This window comes from Symphalangus syndactylus, chromosome 9, assembly GCF_028878055.3.
Source record: "Symphalangus syndactylus isolate Jambi chromosome 9, NHGRI_mSymSyn1-v2.1_pri, whole genome shotgun sequence".
Lineage (NCBI taxonomy): Eukaryota > Metazoa > Chordata > Mammalia > Primates > Hylobatidae > Symphalangus > Symphalangus syndactylus.
Genome location: NC_072431.2, coordinates 67,445,001 through 67,467,713, shown reverse-complemented (window position 1 = coordinate 67,467,713; position 22,713 = coordinate 67,445,001). Strand labels below are relative to the sequence as shown.

At 42.5% G+C, this 22,713-nt stretch overlaps 1 protein-coding gene across 9 annotated transcripts in view; it reads right to left on the bottom strand.

Moving 5' to 3' along the window:
• Positions 1–22,713, bottom strand: part of AUTS2 (activator of transcription and developmental regulator AUTS2) — a 1,235,532-nt gene that overhangs the window by 363,935 nt on the left and 848,884 nt on the right. For all 9 annotated transcript variants that reach the window (XM_055292935.2, XM_055292938.2, XM_055292933.2 and 6 more), the window contains exon 5: positions 6,308–6,337. In XM_055292935.2, coding sequence (XP_055148910.1) covers positions 6,308–6,337 — 30 coding nt within the window. The remainder of the gene's footprint in view (positions 1–6,307; positions 6,338–22,713) is intronic.

Genomic DNA, 22,713 nt, shown 5'->3' with positions numbered 1-22,713 from the left:
TAGGCATGTGGTTTGTGCTGAGTTAGGAACATAAGCCTTTGCTGGTTTTCTTTGCTGCTTTTCTTAGAAGCCCCTTCCCACACGAGTGAACATAAAATGATCTAACACAACAACTTTTAGCATGAATTTAAAAATGAACACCAGGCATGGTTGCTCACGCCTATAATATCAGTGCTTTGGGAGGCCAAGGCAGGAGGATCACTTGAGGCCAAGAGTTTGAGACCATTGTGGGCAACATAGTGAGACTCCATCTCTACAGAATAAAATTTAAGTTATCTGAGTGTGGTGGTACACACCTGTAGTCCCAGCTACTTGGGAGGCTGAGGTGGGAGGATTGCTTGAGTCCAGGAGTTCGAGGCTGTAGCGAGCTAAGATTGTGCCACTGCACTCTAGCCTGGGCAAGAGAACGAGACCCTGTCTGTAAACAAAAAAGGGAATGCACCAAAAAGTGTGTGGAAAGAGGGAAAGCAGGTGCGAAGAATCGGTAGTACTGCATTTGCAGTTAGCCATTGTGCCAGTAGGCTGTCCTGGGTATGGGACACAGTACCAAAGCAAAGCCCAGGAGCACAACTACCTTCTCCAGGCAGTTGTTCCTACTGCTAACAGCACAGAGAGAAAAAACTGCAATCAGGAGTCATGTTAAAAGATTGATAGGAAAAGGAGAAGGATTCATTTCTGTGAAATTATGTATGTGTGTACTGCATGTATGCTTATGCCCGGTATCTACAGACATAAGCATGGGTGGCACATATCTGCACACACAGGCAACATCTCCACAACTTTCAAGTTTTTCTCCTAAGCAGTCAAAATTTCTTTTTTTCTTTTCTTTTTTTTTTTTTTTTTGAGACGGAGTCTCGCTCTGTCGCCTAGGCTGGAGTGCAGTGGTGCAATCTCGGCTCACTGCAAGCTCCGCCTCCCGGGTTCACGCCAGTCTCCTGCCTCAGCCTCTCCGAGTAGCTGGGACTACAGGCGCCCGCCACCATGCCCGGCTAATTTTTTGTATTTTTAGTAGAGACGGGGTTTCACCATGGTCTTGATCTCCTGACCTCGGGATCCGCCCGCCTCGGCCTCCCAAAGTGCTGGGATTACAAGCGTGAGCCACCGCGCCCAGCCAGCAGTCAAAATTTCAAGAGCATTAAACACGGGGAAAAATCATGTTTCCCTTTGACGTTTATTATAACGCAGTAGTTCTCAAAACCAGTTGTGTACCAAAATTACCTAGTAAGCTTTTTAAAAAATACAGATGCACTGGCCCTACCCCAGAACCTCTCTCCTGTGATGGGTTTCTGGGAAGCGACAGCGTTTGGCATTTGGGAACAGCTGCTGAAGGGACAAGAGCTATACAATCCACTTAATCACCATTTGATCCCTCCAGGACAGTACACGTGCTCTTGGCTCCGGGTTCTGCTCAGAGGAAGGCCCGATGTTTGGATAAGGGGTTTAAAAAGACACTATTTCAGAACCCTTCAAAATTTAACACTTCCATTCAGCCTGTGTCAGGGAGAAGGGCCCTTGGGATAAAGGCTGAACCTCAGATTCTGGGGAAACCTTCCAGCAGGTTCTCTAGAAGAACCCCAGCTTTCCAAAGAGGATGCTAGTCTTCCTCTTTTTTCAAGCGTCCTCTCTCATTTTATCTCAAGTAAAATGAACAAAAAGCTAACATTTATTGAGCAGTTACTATGGACCAAGCACTGAGCCAGATGCCTTCATATATTTTTATTTTTTTTTTTTTAGAGACAGGGTCTCACTCTGTCACTCAGGCTGGAGTGCAGTGCAGTGGCATGATCTTAGCTCACTGCAGTCTTGAAACTCCTAGGCTCAAGCAATCCTCCCGCCTCTGCCTCCTGACTAGCTGGGACTATAGGCACATGCCACCATGCCTGGTTAAGTTTTAAGAATTTTTTTTTTTTTTTTAGAGACAGGGTCTCGCTATGTTGCCCAGGCTGGTCTCAAACTCTAGGGCTCAAAGACAAGAGCCCACTTTGTCCTGCCTTGGCCTCCCTAAGTGCTGGGATTACTGCCATAAGCCACCATGCCTGGCCCTAAATGCTTTCATTTAATTGCTATAGGACTATATGTAGAGCTGTTGTCACCCCCATTTGACAGCTGAGAAAGCCGAGGCTTGTCCACAACAAAATAGAAAGAGACAGAGTCAGAAACATGCGTCAGCCATCACACTGAGGCCCAAGTGCTTGGCCACTGGGCTATATGCCTTCAAATCAGCTCAGTTACATGCTATACACAAGAAAAAGGGTGTGGGTAGAAGAGGGAATGACTTTTAATCTCCACATTAACTTCATAACCAAATAGGGGATATTTCTTAGCATAATGGGCTGCTGCCAGTAGTGGAGAAAGAAAGGAAGCAATAAAATATAGGCCAAATATTTGGCGATATGCATGTTGCCTCTTTGTTCTCATGATACCAATTCATTTCGAATGGGGGATCAGAATAATTGCTTAATCTGGGTGATTAAGGGTGCCAAGTGCTGACTCTTTTCTTAGCTCTCACTGCAATGAACAACAATCCCACATCTAAGATGCAGTGTTCACAGCCTTCTGTAATTCCCCACCCAATTTCTACCTTTTTTTTTTTTTTTTTGAGATGGAGTCTCACCCTGTCGTCCAGGCTGGAGTGCAATGGTGCGATCTCGGCTCACTGCAACTTCCACCTCCCAGGTTCAGGCAATTCTCCTGCCTCACCAAGTAGCTGCGACTACAGGCGCGTGCCACCATGCCTGGCTAATTTTTTGTATTTTTAGTAGAGATGTTGGCCAGGCTGGTCTCCAACCCCTGACCTTGTCATCTCCCTGCCTTGGCCTCCCAAAGTGTTGGGATTACAGGCATCAGCCACTGCACCCAGCCCAATTTCTACTCTTCATGAATGTCCTCACAGTTATCTGACATTAATGTGGAATGTATTCACGTGGCTGGGAGGGGAGGATAAGGGAGATACTTTGCTCAGTGTCTCATCAAAGCCTTTTTGTGCACAAGTGTGTCTCCTGCATTTAGGGAAAACTCTGCTTTTTTAGCCCCTTTCGGAGTCACTTCCACATTAATTAGTAAGGGTATCATTTTATAAATTACAGCTTCATATCAGAGGAAAGCAGAATTTATCTTAATTCAGTCAGCTGTGTGAAACACAGTACCCTAATTTTAGCCTGCCAGTTCTGCAGATCCCTATGGAGTAAGAGAATGGCAGGTCTTCCGGAGAGAAATCCCAGTGGGTCCCCGATAAGTCTCACTTTTGCCTCCAACAGAATCCCTGGCGGGTCTTGCTGAAGGGATCCCAGGACACTGAGTGGCATCTTTTCCACCATTAGCAATTCAGATTCGAATGCGAATCCTCCAAGCAACACATGAAAGCAGCCCTGGTTAGCTCTGGGGCTTCGAGGGGGACACGGGCAAGAGGTTTCTTCACGGAGAGGCTGACAGGGGCCCAGGCTCCGACAGAGCAGAAGTCTTGGAGGATGGTGTTAAAGTTGACGATAAACACCGGACAATCTCAGTCCAAAAGGGGAAGCCTGAGAGTCTTAACTGCAACAGGGCCAAGCAGGTGCGAGGGCAATTAGAGTCTCAATGGCTCCTGTTGGGAGCCCTCTGCAGAAATGGCATGGGGCAGAACAGAGACAGATGATGTGAACACTGGTTATGGTGCGGCTCCCACTTAAGACCTGCAGGATCACCACAGTAGAAAGAAGAATGACTGGGGGTGCGGGGCAGGAGGTGCACCATGGATCTGAGGAACACTCCCAATACCCCTTCCCTTCCTGCCATTGCCACTCGTGGACTCGCCTGTTAACAACTATGTATCCACTTTATTACCCTGAAATCTACTCAAGCTTGGAGTGGTGGCTGGGAACTACCTTCCCAATACTCATTATTCCGACACTTTGATTCTTGCACTTGGAGATGGAAATCCAGGCAATAACTACTCAGGAATTTTCAGGTGACGGGAAAGGAGCTGGTGGGGTGCTCTCAGTATTGGCTCCCAGATCCCTCTGACAACCAGAGGCAGATTATTCCTAGATATTACCAGAGTTAGGTGATCATCAAGACCCATGGTTCAAGACAGCCCCAAAGGCTCCAAGGTCATTGACCTGGGATGAGGCCTAGGCACTGGAACTTGTAGCAGCTCCCCAGCTGATTTGGGTGTCAAGGTTGAGGCCACTGATGAAGACATTTACAAGGAATACAAAACTGGGCATCCTTACCACCTTCTTCCACTGCTGAAGACTGGTGATGGTTTTGGAATTCACATTTCCTTTTTTTTTTTTTTTTTGAGATGGAGTCTCACTTTGTCACCCAGGCTGGAGTGCAGTGGCACAATCTCTGCTCACTGCAACCTCCGCCTCCCAGGTTCAAGCAATTCTCCTGCCTCAGCCTCCTGAGTAGCTGGGACTACAGGCGCCCGCCACCATGCCCGGCTAATTTTTTGTATTTTTAGTTGAGATGGGGTTTCACCATGTTAGTCAGGATGGTCTCGATCTCCTGACCTCGTGATCCACCCGCCTCGGCCTCCCAAAGTGCTGGGATCATAGGTGTGAGCCACTGTGCCCAGCCCCACATTTTCTTTTAAGGAAAGAATGTCAGCTTGATTGTACAACCCTGAATAATATTTATCCTTTTGGAAAAGTGGCAGAGACTTAGAAAGTGAGATCAACCACTGCTGATAGATCTGGAGTAGCCAGAAGGTACCAGTCCCTCCCTGGGTACTAGTGATGCCCACCATGTGGGAATGTGGCCTCAGGGGTTCGGGGGGCCAGTGACCGTGTCTTGAACACTGAACCATTACTGCTGTGCACATGTCCCTGGCACCCACTACACACTGGCTGCTTGAGACACCAGGGGTCCTACTTCCAAGGAGCTAAGACTCCTGGGGGCTGGAGAAAGGAAGCTCCTACTTGTCAGTTAAACAAAAGAATAATCCACAGCCCCCTTTCCAGTGTGTACTTTCGCTGTCATCCAACAGCCCATTACCATGTCACAGCACAGCGCACCCTTCCATAGGTCACTTTGTTTAAAATGACATGGATAATGCACATGTCAGCAAGCTGACAGTCCTGGCCGTCCTTCAGAGATAAAAACCTCAAGGCGAGAGCCTGTTCTTATCTGGGGGACATGCATTGGTCTATCATCCAAGTCAGGCAGAACATGATTTCTCCAGAGAGCACTTTTTTCATTTCCTGATTTTAAGGAAATCAAATAAGCACCATTTGTCTTCATCTGAATATGCTTGACCTGCTCAAATGATGATGTCTCGCATTTTATAACAGGCTACATATGCTGAATTCAAATTAACGACAGTACAGAACAAGAGCCTTTAGATCTCTCTTGGAGGCTGGCAGCAGAGGAGAGAAAAATTCTGGGTTTGTTGGAAATATCCCACTAAATACTAACCGCAGCATTCTGAATAAAATCCGCAAGCATGTAGGACAGATCCAGAAACGGGGGAAGGGAGGACGAGTCCATTCTTTTGATGCCAAGCAATACAGAAACCATGATATTCAGGTAACTCTTTTCAAAATAACACAAAGCAGCAGTAAAAATGGAAGGAAATTCAGTTGGGGATTGGGACGGCTAGAAAGAAAGACCAAACAGACAAATAATCCCTTTGCTTCAGGCAGCAGAAAGCTCACTTTACCGGGTTGTGATCCAATCTTCTGGAACCTCAGAAACTGAGTTCCTTTTCTTGATCCATGTTGATCTGGATACACAGAGGCTGGTGCCCATGAGCCTCGAAACAGAGCATGTACCTGCTGGAAGAACTGTCCTCCTACCTGGCCGTCCGCCCAGATGGGAAGAGGGCAGTTCCCATCTGACCTCCCTTGCCCACCTGTACCCCATGATGAGATTCCTAGACACATACCATTAACATTTCTATCAAGAAGGCCAATAGGTACAGAAAAGCCTATGGGTCAGTAAAATAAATGCAGAAATGACATTATAAACACATACTAGCAAGTTTAATGTTCTCATCACGGATTTTAAAAAATCAGATGGTTATTACAATAAATAATTTTGTCTTTTAAAATGTTTTTGGGTCTGTGAGTCATCTTCCATAAAGTAAAAACTCAGTGTCACATACATGCAATATTAAAGGTCTTGTTTAAAAAAAAAAGGTAGATCTGACAAATTAAACGTGTCGTAGCATAGGAAATGTCACTGTGTGAATAATGCCCATCTTTCCTAAAGAGAAAAGGTCCAGTCAACATGAAGCTGGCAGCCCACCCTGCAGCTGTGTGTGGGAGAACTCTGATGTTCACAGTGTGTTATGTGCTGTGCCCACAATGGGGGAGGGGGGTCTTACCTTCTCTTCCTGGTCACTGTCACTGTCACACTGAAAATGAAGACAAGAGAATAAGGGTTAGTGCAAGAACTGAGTATGTTTTTGCTTTTGATGCCTCCTCCCCCAACCCCCATACAAAAAAAGTGCAAGATAAGTAAAGGAAATACAAAATGTTGTCTTCCTGGAAAGAGTTTCTCCAGCTCAAGTGCTAGTAAACAGCATCCGAAACAAAATGCTATCCAGATGCAGAAAAGTTGTTTTGTTGCTTTCATCTGTTGCCTGTACTCTGTGGCTCTTCCTTAGGTCGGTCCAGCAAGGTGCTCAATCACACAAGTGAGCGCTTCCCTCCCTCCACTGCAGGGTAGAGGCGCTGCCCCTCTAGGAGTCAGCCACAGGATTAAGGTGAATCAAGACTGTTCGGTGAAATTCAGAGCAAAATCAATTTCTTAACGAAGACGTTCTATCTTCAGCTAATGTGAATGGCTGTATCTCTCCCGGTGCTTTTCTACAGGAAAAGAGGTAAACCTCTGGGCATTGTAGTCGCTCATTTGAACTTTGAAGGAAACAGAACATAATGGCCAAGGCTCACCACTTGTCATGGCTGCCTTCTCCAGTTTAGAAGCCCAGAGAATAGAAGGAACATTCCCTATAAAAAGTACGCCAAAGACAAGAGGTCAGGGTAGTAAATAAAAAATATGGGCAAACAAGTATGTTTTAGGGCCATAGACTCAGACCATATCAAACAAATTCCAAAATCCAACCATTGAGTTTGGTTTGGGATAAGCAGAGAGCGATAATTAATAATTAACCCCAATCTTTGGGTTCCTCATGATAAACAAAGGAAAAAAGAACACAAAAAAAATGAAGTGTTTTGTTAATTCAATATTCAATGAAAAGCTGGGGGATGTGTTTTGTTAGAGTAAAGCTCAGCAGGTAAATACATCCATTCATTCAGTCAACAGCCCTTGATAAGGAACTGCTAAACTAGACTGAAATTCACCTGAGATACAGGCCTGGCTCTGAAGGAGCCTTCCGTTTAGCAGTAAGATATGAAGCTGGGATACAAACACTAGCAGGGGTGTGGCATGATCAGAGCTGCTTCCATGAGGATGACTTTCTGTGGGAACGTGGAGAGAGTGCACAGTGGGGAAAAAACAGGTCACAGGGAGAGCGGTTTGGCAGCCATTCCACTGTCTAACCCAGGGTGGTGCTATGGTTTAGGAAGGGAGAAGCAGATGGCAGAGCAATTCTGAAGGTAGAACCAACAGGATTTGATAACACATGGACATGGGAAGCAAGTAACAGGGACGCGTCTAGGATGATGCCAAGGTTTTTTAGTGTGGCCACCTGCACATGGGAGTTGGTATAGCTTTGAACAGAAACAGGAAATAAATTTGCTCATAGGGCAGCCACTGCTGGCTAGATCCCCACAGCCATTTACAACTCCCTTCTGCCTAGTCTGTACCTTCTCCTGACACTTTGAGGTTAAAAATGCCAGGTATTTTCTTTCTCAATTTTTCTTGCAGCTAAAGGTGGGAAAAGAGGTAAACCTCCGGGCATTGTAGTCGTTCATTTGAAGGCCCATATTTGGCCAATGAGATTCTGAAATCTGCTGAGGGCTCTAGAAACAATTTTGTCTCCCCAGTAAACAAAGAAAAGAAGGAACCACCTGCCTTAGGCCTTTGAACGTGAGTGTATAAAAATGTGATGTCCGGATACGTAGCAGCCATCTTGCAAAAATGAGGCAAAAAGACTCAGTACAAAAACAACAGAGTGGGACCAAGGGAAAAAAAGCCTGATGGAATTGGACCACTGAACCCATCTCAGGGCAGCCTGCCTCAGGACTTTTATTCAGAAAACACTAAGTTACCTTATTGTTTAAGCTCCTATTAGAGAGCTTTTAATGAGAGTAACAGAACACCCATCTAAATGGACTTCTTGCTATTATGAGACAACCTGGAGACTACTTATTTTTTTCAGACTAAGCACTCTGTACTAAAAGCATTTAGGAACTTATATCACAGTCTCATAGATTGGAGGATTAGAACATTTTCTACTTCTCCCATTGGCTCCTCAGTGCCACAGGGTAGTCAGATATTCAGTGACAGTGATTTAACCAAGTACAGTGCATCATTTCCAATCCAGCTTCCAACCTCAGATTGTCTACATTTACATTCTTTGACCTGATGAGTGGTTTATTTATTATAATAAGTCAAATGAGTTGAGAAATTGGATGAGATAAAGACTTTGAAGGCCTAGAACCGCAGGTGGATGAGGAACAATAGTGTCCTGATTGTGTGATCTCTCCATTGCCTTTAATTAAGCCCTCTGTGAGGCTCCTAAGATCCGGGCACATTTTCAAGAGTGACAACGCTCAATTCAGGAGGGGTGTGGAAGGCGGAAGACTATTTTGCCAGGCAGGCTCATGTTCCCAGATGTTCACAGCGCTCCTTGTGAGGTAATCAATGACAGCTGAAGGCTGTGGCAGCGCATTTGCCCACCTCCCCAAGGATCTGGTGTGCAGGGAGGACGCGGAGTGGGGTAGCTGGGAAAGAACCACCACTGTGCCCCCTATCCTAACGGCAGTATGTCCCTGGGAATGGTTATTTCTATCAAAGTGTTAAGCTTCCTGCTTTCCCGCAGTCCAGTTCTAATTTCAAGGTCCACTTAATTCTGCACCAAGTAATTACTGATATACCCAGAAGCACCTTGTCTCCAGAGTTAAGCATATGGTGAAGAACTGAGACCTACTGGTATCCATTATGGAAGCAGCACGGATGCCAAGCCGATTAAAAATGCTCAGGCTCCCCACACAACATGCCGGGTGAGTGACAGCTCCTCGACAAGGCCAGTCGTGGAGTCTGCCAAAACAGTCTCTGCTGCACTGGGGTCCACATGGTGTGCTGAGAAAACAGTTCCATTTCTGGTATTAAATTCCCATACTGACCCGAGGACTTTGCCGTGAGCTCAGCAGGAGCGCACCATCCAATTTACAGCTCCACTCTCTGGAGCCTCGAGTGCCAGCCCCTGGCAGAGACGAATGATGGTCAACCCCTCCAGCTCATAAATTATGCAAAGGCAATAAATGCACTCAGCAAACAGCGCCTAACGTTTGCCTTGCCTGGCTCCTAACACACTCTGTAAAAAGCCAGAAGCTCGACACATACAAGAGGTCTATTCCACTCATAAAGGGGGTTTGTTGACAACCCCAGACGGAAAGCGAGCCACAGTCCTAAGGAGTCTTTCTGCTTCACTGGCAGCGGTTTATGGGCCTGCTTTATGAAAAAGGGAGGCTGTTTTATAGAGTGAGTGTGGGTAGAATTCATGGTCTCAAATTCACATTTAATACGCTGTACAGTTTTCACACCCTAAGTTCAATACACTGTGGATTTTTTTGGCCAAATGATTCTTGGTCTTCAAAGGTTAAAAGAAGAAGTGTCTGCTCCTCAATCCCTAGATACCCACTCCAATTTATAAGAGTTCACATTGAGCTACCTCCTGATGCAGGTTTATGTTCTGCATGAGGCTGGGAAATGGAAAAGGCATGTCAGATGCAGAGACGGGGTCCCAGCAGATTTGACCATTTTAAGCATTTTGACATCGGGGTCCTGCTTTGGTTTATTAGCAAACAGGTTGCACACTAACTACCAGCTTGAGGTGACGAAGTACTCTCCATGACAAGATTTCAAAGCCCGTTGTGAAAAGCTAAAAATATTTCCTCCATCTTAAAAGCAAGAAATGAAAAGAGACAAAAAGAAACAACGAGGCCTTACAGCAATGACAGATAAGAATTCGTGGTCACCCGGCCTTCAGACAAAGACATGACCTGAACCATCACAGACAAAAGGAGAGAAAGAGGAGGTGTGCATGCCTGGCCACAGGCCTCAAAAATGCACAGTTAGAAAGGGACTAGTTCCTAAACCTGAGTCCTTCCAGCCATCCCAATACTGAGACTGCTCAACTTCCATCTTCACCATCTCTTCCCCTGGTTTCATGAATTAAAAGTGAACTGCTGGAGGCACGTTCTTCCTTTCCCAGACAAGTCTTACCCCTTAAACAATGAACCAACCCACCCAATCTTTCTCCTTTTGAAAATACAGATTTACAGCCAGGTGAGGGGGCTCATGCCTGTAATCCCAGCACTTTGGGAGGCTGAGGCGGGTGGATCACGAGGTCAGGAGTTCGAGACCAGCCTGACCAACATGGTGAAATGCCATCTCTACTAAAAATACAAAAATTAGCCGGGCATGGTGGCACGCGCCTGTAATCCCAGATACTCAGGAGGCTGAGTCAGGAGAATCGCTTGAGCTAGGGAGATGGAGGTTGTAGTGAGCTGAGATCACTCCACCCTGGGCAACAGAGCGAGACTCCGTCTCAAAAACAAACAAACAAACAAACAAACAGACAAAAAACATATTTACTGGATACATTTTAAAAATTACCCATAAATCTACAATCCTTAGGTAAACACTGTTAATACATTTGTGTAAGTCTTTCCAGTCTTAAGGATATAATCCCCCTCGTCTTTCAAACATACATTTTAAGAAATAAAAATGAATTCCTACCATTTTGGAACCTGCTTTGATTTCCACATAAGATGTCAAATATTTTAGTTTAATCAGTAAAATTTATGCTGTAACATCACTTTAAAAAATGGCGACACTGCAATCTGCTGTGTGGATTGTAACATAATCTAATTTAAAAATTCCCCAGTGCTGGTTATTTAGATTGTTTCAACTGCACATCCTAGAATTTTTCCCTTTGTACCCATTCACCAATATTACTATTTGCGACTGTCTTTCCAAGGCCCTTCCTTTTCTGCATATTCTTTAATGTCACTGTCTCCCCAGAGTTGCATCTGGAGTTCTATTGTTTCTATGTGACTTTCAAGGAAGTCCTTAAAGATTCCCTTGGTCCTTTCTACCATGTATATGCTGAAACTCAAAAATCTCTATGCCCACATTTGCCAGCTGTGTAACTTTGGATAAGTTATTTAAACTCTCTGGGCCTTAGTTTACTTCTCTGTAAAATATGGCTAGAAGAGGAGAATGAGTTAGTACATGTAAACAACTTAGTGCATGGTACCAAGTATGTGCAGATGATAAATGTTAAGTATTATGAAGCTTCTGTTTGGTACGTGCCCCCTGTTGAAGTGCGGTGAATACCTCAGACTCAAGTATCTATCTAAATCTGGACTCAACATCTTTGCTCACCTGAAACTGCCCTCTCCCATGTTGCCCTTGGTAATAGCATCACCAAGCAATCACTCAACTGCGTAAGTGAAGAGCCTTATCCTTGACCCCATCCTTGAGTGGACTTATCTTCCTCTCTCACCCCACGTTACTGATTCTGCTTTCTAACTCTCCATCCCTGTGGCCATGGCTACTGTGTTAGTTCAGGGTTTTATTTTGTCATTACAAGAGGATAATGACTGCTTTCCAAGGTCTATGCTCTCTTCCTTTTCTAATCCAAGTCCTTATTGACCAGAGTGGATCTCCTAAATTTCTATTTGATGCAGATGCTTCACAAGGCCTATGAAGACCCTTCACATTCTGTTTCTAATCTCCCTCAACTCCCAAATCCCAACCACTGTCTCAACACAATGCTTCTTAAGCTTTCTGTAGTGAAGAGCCATTTGTTTTTGTTTTGCTTTCTTTAATTTCTAATATGTTACGACAATTACTTTCGTAAAATATAATAAAAAGTCAAATTCTTGAAAAATGAAAAAGAAAAACAAATATATATAATACATTGTAAAAAATTATTAGATTTATGAAACACAAAATTATGCTACTGAGTTACTCTAAAAGTTTCCCAGTGCTTACTCTTGACTCTCCATACTAATCTCACAGCAGGTTGGTTGCAAACAGCTTGTGGCCAGGCCCTGGTTGGCATCCTCACGTTGTGTGGCACTATCCTAACATACCTTGCTTCAACCACGCCCACTCACGCTCAGTCATACCACCAGGCATCTGCACTTAACAAGTCCCTCTACTGGGAATTCTATTCCTCCAAGTTTCTACCCAAAAGCCTGACATTCACCTTCAAAACACAGTTCCTTTTTTGAATCTTCCAATACTTTTCCAGAAAAACTTAATTTCTTCTATCTCCATCCCTTACAAAACTGTACCGCAGTTGTTTGCCACAACAGTCTTTCCTGCCAGAGAATGAGCTCCACGTAGGTAAGGACAGTGCCTTGCTTATCTTTGTACCTCTAGGCCTTGGGACACAATAGGTGCTCACTTATACTGACAAGTCAATCTCATTCTTCTTGAGTATTGTTCAAACTGTGGTTGATTCCATGCAGCATAAGCAAAATATGATTTAAAAGGCAGGTGATTCCAAAGAGAAAGTACAGGAAACACTAATATGACTGCTTAACACAAAGAGATGTATGTGTGAACATACTGAGGGAGGTTAAAATTGTTAGCAGAGCCTAGAGTTGGGGCCCAGAAGAAAATATCTTCCATTAAAAGGCTCAGAAAAGATGTGATTATGACTTTATTACTTCTTCAAAAGCAAGTATTTTTCATTTTCATTTGGGAATCTCAGTATCTGTGTTTTAAGACTCTGATCCAAATTGAAATGAGTCAAGGTCTGTGACATCTCTCTGTCTCATTCAGAATGTAGCAACAAGATGGAATTCTAGGTACCTTGTGATGGAATGCATTCTTAAGCAGAGAGTGGCAATCATTGAATATATCACATACAATGACATTGAGGAGGGCATTGCTCTCTATTCTGCTCAATGGACCTTGCTGGAACAGTTATTTCGTATTTCAAATCCATTTATCATTGCGACCAAAGATGTCAGGGCTGAATACCACTGCTGAACAAAGTTATTTTATTCTTGTTTCTGCCTAAAGGAAATGAGAGGAAAATGAGGGAGAACCCCAACTTGTAAACTACAATATCTAACATCAAGTATAATTTAACTTTGCCAGTGACAAAACAAATCGATTCCCCTTTGGGGCAGGCGGTTTATCTAAGACCTTAAAGACATCCCTCACCTAAAAGCAATTTCAGAAGAAGCCACCTGCAGAAAACATGACACTTATTTTCTTATTTAAAGAAGTAAGATAGCAGCATGGTGACTAAAAACACGTTCACCATCCCCTGCCCAGCTGCCCAGTCCTTTCCTCATGTAAAAATGGGCTGCCATTTTGTGCCACATATGACAGCTCTGATGTTGTCTGTTTTTCATCAATCCACAAAGCCCTAATTTCACACCGTTTACACTGCTCTCATATTGGTTTTGGACTAAGTGAAATTTAAAGCTACTAGGGCCCTAGAAATTTTTACGTTTTTAAACCTGAAAATGTTCTCACTGAGATCATATTCTTACTGACTGTAAAATAATGCCACTGACTCCTCCCCTCTATCTTAACAGTAACTATGCCTGATCAAATAAAATAGCTCAGATAAAATGAAAGCCTAATTAAAAGATTTATGTTCCAAACAACAGTTTACAAGAATAAAGCTTTTGTTAATCACCTAATGAGCCCATTTGAAAATCATATGAGGTCCACCAATCTTCAATTGTTCAGGAGCTACAAGAGAGAATCAACTCTCAGAAGCCTCTGGAATTTGGTACTGATAATCTAGCATTCCTGAATGGGGAGTTCTCAGAATCTGACATTTTTGCAAGTACTCAGTTTGAACTGGCCAGAGCTCAAATAACCAATGTGATCTGAGGGGATTAATGGAACACTTCTTATTCCCCCTCCAGTGTCTCAGATAATCACACACTTTCATTCAACCAACAACGTTCAGGTAACTACTATGTGCTAGGTTCATTCTACCACCCATTAGAAGTGCAAATATATTGACAGAAATCAGGTTGTCCAAACTTGAAGTTTTAAAGCTCACAAATTAAATTCTAATATATTTTTTTCCTTTTTGTCACTTTGAAATCCAAGTGTATTTCATAAAACAATCTGTATACTGTAAATTTCCACAGATCATTAAAGTATTGTTGAGTTAATGGAAGTGGGGCTGGAAGTGAATATTTCACAAATCTTTGGGGAGTTCAGCTTGTTTTCCCCTAAGAAAGGAAGTCACATTTTGCCAAGTATAAATATACATAAACCCCAAAGATGAAATTTACTTAAAACCCAGAGTCCACAACCTCAGTGGTTGCCAAACTCAGAAAAATAAGTCTCTTGTCCAAAGGTAAAACTGACAGTCTGGGGCCCGGTGATTTGTAAATCATCTCTTTTAAGCTTAAGCAACAGATCCTTTGCTTCTCTGTCATTGATTTACTGATTCTAAGTCATCAATAGCATTAATCCGTACTTGCCTGGGGACCTATTACAAATGACTTTGAAGATGGTGTGAAGCAAGAGTTTATTATGAGACCACAGTGTTACTATCAGGAAAACATCTTTGCCTGTGTGCTTTGGCAGAATTCTATTTGTGACCCCTCTGTAATGGGGCAATTTTCCCTTCCCATATGTAGTTTCTTGGTGCTTTGGGTGTGGCCTGAGCCCCCACCCCCAGGTTTGCTTCAACTGATGCTGGGTTCTTTTTGGAGTCCTGTGTAAGCTAATAAAACCCACATTTGCTGATGAGTAAAAAGGAAAAGTATGTTATGGGTTAAAATAATACAAGAGTCTATTTTTTCCGCTGTGTTGTGATCCATAGAAATCACCCTGAGCCTTTTCCCTTTCTTCTCTGCCTGGGAAGCCAATTGCTTTGATTGCAGTGATATGAGCTAGCTAAAATGACTTGCCCTTGCTTGTGAGGCAAATGGAACATGCTAATAGAACTTATCGCATTACCCGATGCAAAAGTGCCATAGCTCATTACTTTAAGATAAAAGGATATCATTGCAGACGGCAAGCAGAATTGACTTTCTGAGGCCCGACTTGATGATGATTTAATCAACTGCTCTCTTTCACTTCTCATCTCTGTGCCTGTCGGTTTCACAGGTGCCGTTAAATGAGACACTCAGAAAGTGAGCGGAGGGAAAGAAATTGCTGTCATTACTTTTCAAGAAAGGAGGTATGCAAATTTTCGACAGAAAGATTGCGTTCATAATGGGCCTGGTAAAATACAAGGATCATGCTTGACAGGTGAGGGCAAGCCATTTGTATGTCCTTAAAGCAGAGCAACCGTCCTCGTTTAGAAATGTGCTCGGTAAGAGAAACTACAAATGAGAGGCCTGGTGGGGCCAGGGGAGAGGCGGAGTGGAATCACAGAGGGTTGGTTCAAGCTGGTCTATGTTCTAGAAAACAGGAGGGTGCTTAAGACTCAGGAAGCCAAAGCCAGAGGAACAGATAACAAAGCCTGGTAGTTTTCAATGTGAACCAAGATGCCAACAGCTCTTGAAAAGATCACATCATTCTCCTTCATATATAACTATGGAGACAGATTGCCTGGGTGCAAAGCCTGCCTGTACTGTACATCATCTGTGAAACCTCTAGCAAGGAACTTAACATCTCTGTGCTTCAGTTTCCTCATCTATTAAATGGGGCTATTGACAGTATGTACCTCATAGTGTTGCTAAGAACATTAATTGAGTTAATAAATATATAATTTGTATAAGTACATATGTAATAAACATAAAAATGTCTAGAACAGTGCCTGATACATAGGAAGCAATCAACAGATGTTAGAAACCATCCATCCATCCATCCATTCATCTTCAGTAAGACTGAATTTTTTTTTTTTTTTAAAGCATACATGAGTCAGGTGTTGGAAATCTCCCTGGCTCTAGTCTAGATAGAATAGAATTCTTCACTGATTTCACATATGTTTTGCATAAATTCTTCACTGATTTAACATATACAAGTCTTGGTCCCCAGGCAAGCAGTGAACTCCTCAGAAAGTGCAGGCTGGTTGTCCCTGGAATCATCACAGGGTCTAGTGTATTCTTGAGGACCCTCAAAGATGCTCAACAACAATTTGATGATTTATGGTTCCTCCTCCCTCCCTCCTTCCACTCATTCCACATTATCTGATACTGCCTGTGGTGCTCTAGCCCTTTGAGGAATCTCCTCTTGGAGTAGAAAATGCCTGAGTTTAGCTGGGAATCTCAGGTCATCACTGTGTGCCCTATGTATCCTGGGGAAGGAAAGGCACAGCCAGCAGGAACAGCCAGTCTGGGTTGAATCACTTTCAGGAAGGCAGAATGAATATGAATAGATTACATGATCAGGGTAGCATGAACAGAGGTATTTTTTCATCCACTTTGTCTTCAATAGGTAATTGCTCTATTTTCTCCAACACTCAAAGTAAGAGCATCTTTCTTAAAGTGCTTGGAATTCCAAGTTCTTTTTTCCCAGGTAATGAAGCTGCTGCAACCATTCTTCCTTCCACCGCAAAGGTTGTGAGACACTGAATGTAGCTACGGCTTTCCATGCTAAGTATCACCCACATGATTCAATTCCCAGCCAAAGGGTCAATGTCCATCTCAAGCTAAAGGAGAGATGGGGTGTCCATGATGGCAGGGCAGCCCTGAGCTCTCTATTTTGGAAAAGCCTGGTTGTTGAAGTGCATTTCACATCTTTCAGGGTTCCTCCACAGGAACAATGGCAGAGCATGTTTTCCTCTAGAAATGCCAGCTGTTGGCTGGCATTCATCAAAAAAGAATCCTGAGGCCAGGTGCGATGCCACATGCCTGTAATCCCAGAACTTTGGAAGACTGAGGTGGGATGATCGCTTGAGCCCAGAAGTTCAAGACCAGCCTGGGCAACATAGCGAGACAGCTGTCCCTGCAAAAAATTTTAAAATTAGCAGATATGGTCATGCATGCCTGTGGTCCCAGCTACCTGGGAGGCTGACATGGGAGGATTGCTTGAGCCCAGAAGGTCAAGGCTGCAGTTAGCTGTGATCATGTTATTGTGCTCTAGCCTGGGTGACAGACAAAGACTCTGTACAAAACAAACAAACAAACAAACAAAAAACACAAAGAATCCTGACAACAGCACTAGAAGAAAGTATTATATTACCACCCTTCCATTTTAGAGATGAGAAAGTAAGTAAGGCTTCCAATGACAGAGATGGTACTTGAACCCAGTTATGTCCTTCAAAGTTCATGTTCTTAGCCGGTATAATGTACCATCTCACTCTCTCTCTCAGGCTATACAAAGAAACTACTTCAAAATATTTTCCTGATTGATTGCTTGGCAAAGTACAGAGGCAAGCTGAAACTGAAAAGAGATTGCAGTGCCTACAAGCAGCAGTGGATGTAGCCAGTCAGCCGTATTTCTGCTCCACGGAAGACAGCTCTCCCTTAAGAGGGACTGAGCACAGTCCCTGGCTCACAGGAAGTGCTCATTCAGTCTGAGGCTGACGTAGGTTCAAATCCTAACCCCCTCCACTTAATAATCATGCCGTGTTTGGAAAGGAACTTAATTCTTGGAGTCTACCTTTCTTAACCAGTGAATGGCGATGATACACACCCCACAGGATTTTTGGGAGAATTAAATGAGTTCAGGTATGTGAAAGCAGCCAGAAAGATACCAATAGTTTCATTTTTCCAGTTATTTCCGTGAAAGATATGTTATATCACACACAACAACAGGGTAACTTACTAATTCTTTAAATGTTGGGTTGAATTTTTGTACCATTTTATTGCCAGAGGGGAAGTCACATTCTGCAAGGATTTCTGCTCAGGACGTGTTTAAAGACTCAATACTATGCTACACGAAAACAGAAACAACCATCCAAACAAACAAAACCAGAAACCATCATTCCCTCTCAATGAAGTGAGCAACAAGAAGAATGTTCCAGGTAACTAATAGTCTTATTTCACTGATAAAAACCAAAAAGGAAAGACACTTTAGAGATGAAATTTTGAAGTGTTCCTTTAGGGTCTTGATGAACGTTTTTCCTAGGACGGATATAGCTTGGACTTATTCTTCAAATAGTCAGTAACCCGCATACGGGGACTAAAGTAAAATGCATAGGTATAAGATTTGGAGTTTAAATTTGTAAGTTATGCTATGCATAGTGCACATGGGCTTTGACATTATTAAAATGTTCAAAGTTAAGCTGGAAAAATAAATAAATACACAGATAAATAGAATGGATATCAAAAACACCAGGTGATTACTGGTGCAAGTAGGAAGCTAGATACTTTAAACTTTGTCTAGCGATTCTGACCAGTCAGAATTAGGAGATACTTTGGATAGCCCTACTCACAGAGATTATTTATATTCAAGATTGATTTAAGGACTGATTTACCAAAATCAACCAAGAGAGTAATCTTGACAGAGATAAAAATTCCCAGAGGTAACTGCAAAAATGGGGATTCGCTGAGAGAATATAACTAAAGTACCTGGCACTTAGTAGGCACTCAGGGGTCCAACAGACCACTACCCTTTCAGGACACATGGAAATGACTGTTCCTTCTTCCATATGGAAGCTTTCCAGGGCTCTGACTTCTCTGGCTGTACCTTAGCTGGTGGTTTCTAGCACCTCCAACACTGTTGGCTAGTTTCCTTGACAAAATCTCAGTTTGCTCATATCTTGCTCCACTTGAAGCTGGTACCTAGAAGGTGCTCAATACGTATATGTGAAAGAATTAATAAATTACAGTAGCAAAATACCTGAGGGAAGGTAGCATAGAAAGTGTCTAAGTGAAGAGATCAAGAGAGAGACAGTGGTTGGCGGCATGAACACTAAAAGATCTGAAAGTGTGGTAGGTGTCTGTGTCTATGAAAAAGATGGGTATAATTTTTTTTTCTTGAGACAGAGTCTCACTCTTTTGCCCAGGCGGGAGCACAGTGGTGCAATCTTGGCTCAGTGCAACTTCCGCCTCCTGGGTTCAAGCGATTCACCTGCCTCAGCTTCCCATAACTGGGACTATAGGCATGCGCCACCACACCCAGCTAATGTTTTTTAGTATAGACAGAGTTTCGCCAGGTTGGCCAGGCTGGTCTCAAACTCCTGACCTCAGGTAATCCACCCACCTCAGCCTCCCAAAGTGCTGGGATTACAGGCATGAGCCACCATGCCTGGCTGACATGGATATAATTTGTAGGCAACAGTAAATTCTAAGAAAATAACAGCAGGCACTTGAAGAAATCAGATCTTAAGGTTACTCTTTTATGAAAATCAGGAAACTCAAAATAAAAAACTGTATTTCTTTTCACATTTTATTCATTTCAAGTCAACTAGAGCAACTGGAATTGAGCAGGAAGAAGGACAATGGTGCTCTCATATTGCTGACATAATGGCCACATTATCAATTTCTCACCAACCAGATTTCTTTTTTTGTTTTTTTTTTTTTTTTTTTTTACAAATGCAAGATAGTGAGAAGCTTGGCTAAAGGAATATAAATATGGCTTGAGATAATGAGAATGGTTCAAGAAGATCCAAAGACATCTTAGGCTACCGTCACATAGGATCCTAAAGTGATTCCTTTTTCTTCTTCTCTTTATTGGGTATCTGCCTTCACTTTTGCCCTTTGTAGAATTCCTCATACTCATAGCAGAGATTTTCAATTAAACTGTATCCAACAAAAACAGTCTTTATTTTAGGATGGCTTGAAAACCTAGTCTTCTATATCATAAACAAGGAAGGGTAGCATTACTATAAATTGTCTGCAAGAAAATACAAATTGCCAAGATAAAAACACCCACTGGTTTGCCAGTCTCAAGTTTCCTGTTTTGACATACTATATGCAGTAATTTGGTATCCACAATCTCTTATTAGAAAATGAATGTGCTATTTTTCTGAATGCTGCAATTACAATAATTGAATTTAAAATGGGGATTGAGTTTCTCTATTTGGAGGAAAAGAATAATTGTGTATTTCTGATTAAAATCAAGGGACTGAAAGAGGTTGTACAAATTCCAGCTTCAGTCTCCCCGAGTGACTCCTCATCAGGGCAGAAAAGCAGTTAGCCAGAGAAAAGACAAATTCAAATGCAGGTGGAGAAATGGACCAGCACCTCAGCAGCAGGCACTGTCTCTGGCCTCATTTGCTTTGTCTCCTGGCCTTCAGTCACAACAGCCCTGTGACAGAGGCAATCAGAGCCGCATGGCATTGTTACATTTTAAATGGCAGCCATGCTGGAGTTCCCCACTGTGTCAAAAATTAAGAGTTAAAATGCAAGGAAAACAAACATCTCTTTGTGTTGAAAATGCCTGTCCGCTTTTAGACTGCCAACATTTTGGAGTAGTTTTTACTTCTGCACTGTAGAATCTCTTTTCTGGGTGAGGGAAATGTAATGGCAGAAGGGTTGGGGGGGATGAGAGAAAAGAATTAATAATATTTTCTAAATACCTTTTTTCGTTTTACTAAAAAATTACGTTAAAAGGCACCTTTACGGTTCAGATGTAGGAATGAAAAAGGAATGAAGAAAGAGGGCTATCCTATCTTCTTATGCCTTTTTCTTTTTAAATTTCTGGTGGCATCTTTCAGTCTTCTAAAACCCCTATTTAGCTAAAGGTGAAGGTGAAATGTAGTCTCACAATTCCCCCTAAATGTTCGTCAAAATATAGCTTCCTAAGAAAAGAGAAAATTTTTCTAGCACAGAGTGAGCCATGGATTGCCTCTTTATGGGATACTGTTCACTATTTTTTTGTGGCTTTATTGAGATATAACTGACATCGGTAAAAGGCACGTATTTAAAATGCACAATCTCATAGCTTTTCATATATGTGTACACACCTGTGAAGCCATCACCACGATCAAGACAGTGAACCCGTCCATCCCTCCCCAAAGCTTCCATCCCTCTCTCGGGTCCCTTACCATATCACTGATGTGCCTTCTGTCACTATAGATTAGTAGGTATTTTCTAAAATTTTATATAAATGGAACCATATAGTATGTACTCTTTTTGTCTGGTTTCTATCAGTCACTGCTTACTATTTTAACAACTAACTAAAAAGGAGCCTCCTAGCTCCAAGGCAAAAGGCAACCTTCAGAGGCTGCCTTGGCCAGAGTTTATTGTCATCCCCCAGGAACAGAACCGATTACTTGGTCTTACTTTATTCTTAGGCTTTATTATGTATTTCAGTAATCAATAAGCACTTCTATGGCAGAGGGTTTATTTTACCCTATAAATCCAAGAAGGAGAGAATGATATTAAGACATCAGTATGGATGGCCTCTGCTGCTCTGTAACACTATGAGGAGAACACGAGCAACAGATTTAAATCTAAGAAGGTTACGGAGCAGTCACAGCTCCTGGCTGGATGGCAGGGATCATAAAAGACCCAGGCAAGATCTACAGCAACTTCACTGTAAACCAATGGGACTTTCAGAGCAAAAAACCCAAACCGAACAGGCATGCTCGTTGTCTGCCCTGAAAGAATTATAAGAGCTGGCTTGAGTAGAATGTGAAGAGTCCCACTAAAAAATCCAAAATATTTCTTAACAGAACAAATACAAAGGTAGAGAACAAATACTGATTTCAGGCTGACTGTGTAGAAAGCTTTGCTCTGGTGTAGAAAGAAGCTCACTTGGTAGCCGCCTCAGAGCCCCAGGAGACCTTTAATTCTCTCTCCTGCAACTCCTCGCCCCAGGGCTCCGAGATAATTATCACTGGAGCATCTTTTCTCTAGCTAGCCCTTGGAGACTCATCCTTCCTTTCAAAAGCAAAGAGGTCAATTCACGGAAGACGAAATATAAATGGCTAATAAACATATGAAAAAAATGTTCCACCTCACTAGTAATCAAAGAAATACAGATTAAAAAGAGATATATTTCTCTTCATCAATCAAATTAGAAAAAAACATGTAAATGCTGATATGCAGTGTTGGCAAGGCTGTCGTGAGGCAGACACTCATATACTTCTGGAGGAATGTCAATTTCTATTTGGAAAATAATTTTGCAATTTGCATCAGAAGAAGAGAAGCATGCATCAAGAGCCTTCATATTTTCCACACTGTCTAGCTCAACTATTCTCAAAAAGGAACAAAAATGTCTATAAGAATTTGTTTAAAAATTTCATTATGGAATTAGGAAATGACCCAGTAATACATTATTTATATGGCTACTGTCAGCACATAGCAAGGGCCAGGAAATCTGCTAAGATAGACTCTTCATATATTCACGTTTTTAACCTTAGAGCAAACTCCCCCCGCCCCCCAGCCCCCGGTGTGTAGGTTTTAGTTTTCCAATTTTACAGTGAAAGAAGGAGCCTTAAAGACATTAAGCAACTTGTCAAGAGTCATAAATCTATAAGAGGAAGATCCAGGCATTTGAATCCTGGTGTTTCTAACTGTCTGCACTAATCTAGTACACAGAATTCATAAACCTAAATGTCACCAAATTGGGGAACAGGTCAAGGTGCCAGGGTTGTGTTCGCTCATTAAATTAAAGTTCATAAAGAATTTTGCTGAAATGGAAAAGTGATCACAGTCATAGGAAAGTTTAAAAAAATCATATTAGGTTGGTGCAAAAGTAATGGCAAAAACTGGAATTACTTTTCACCAACCTAACCGAAGTGACCTTGGATGAGTTACATATCCT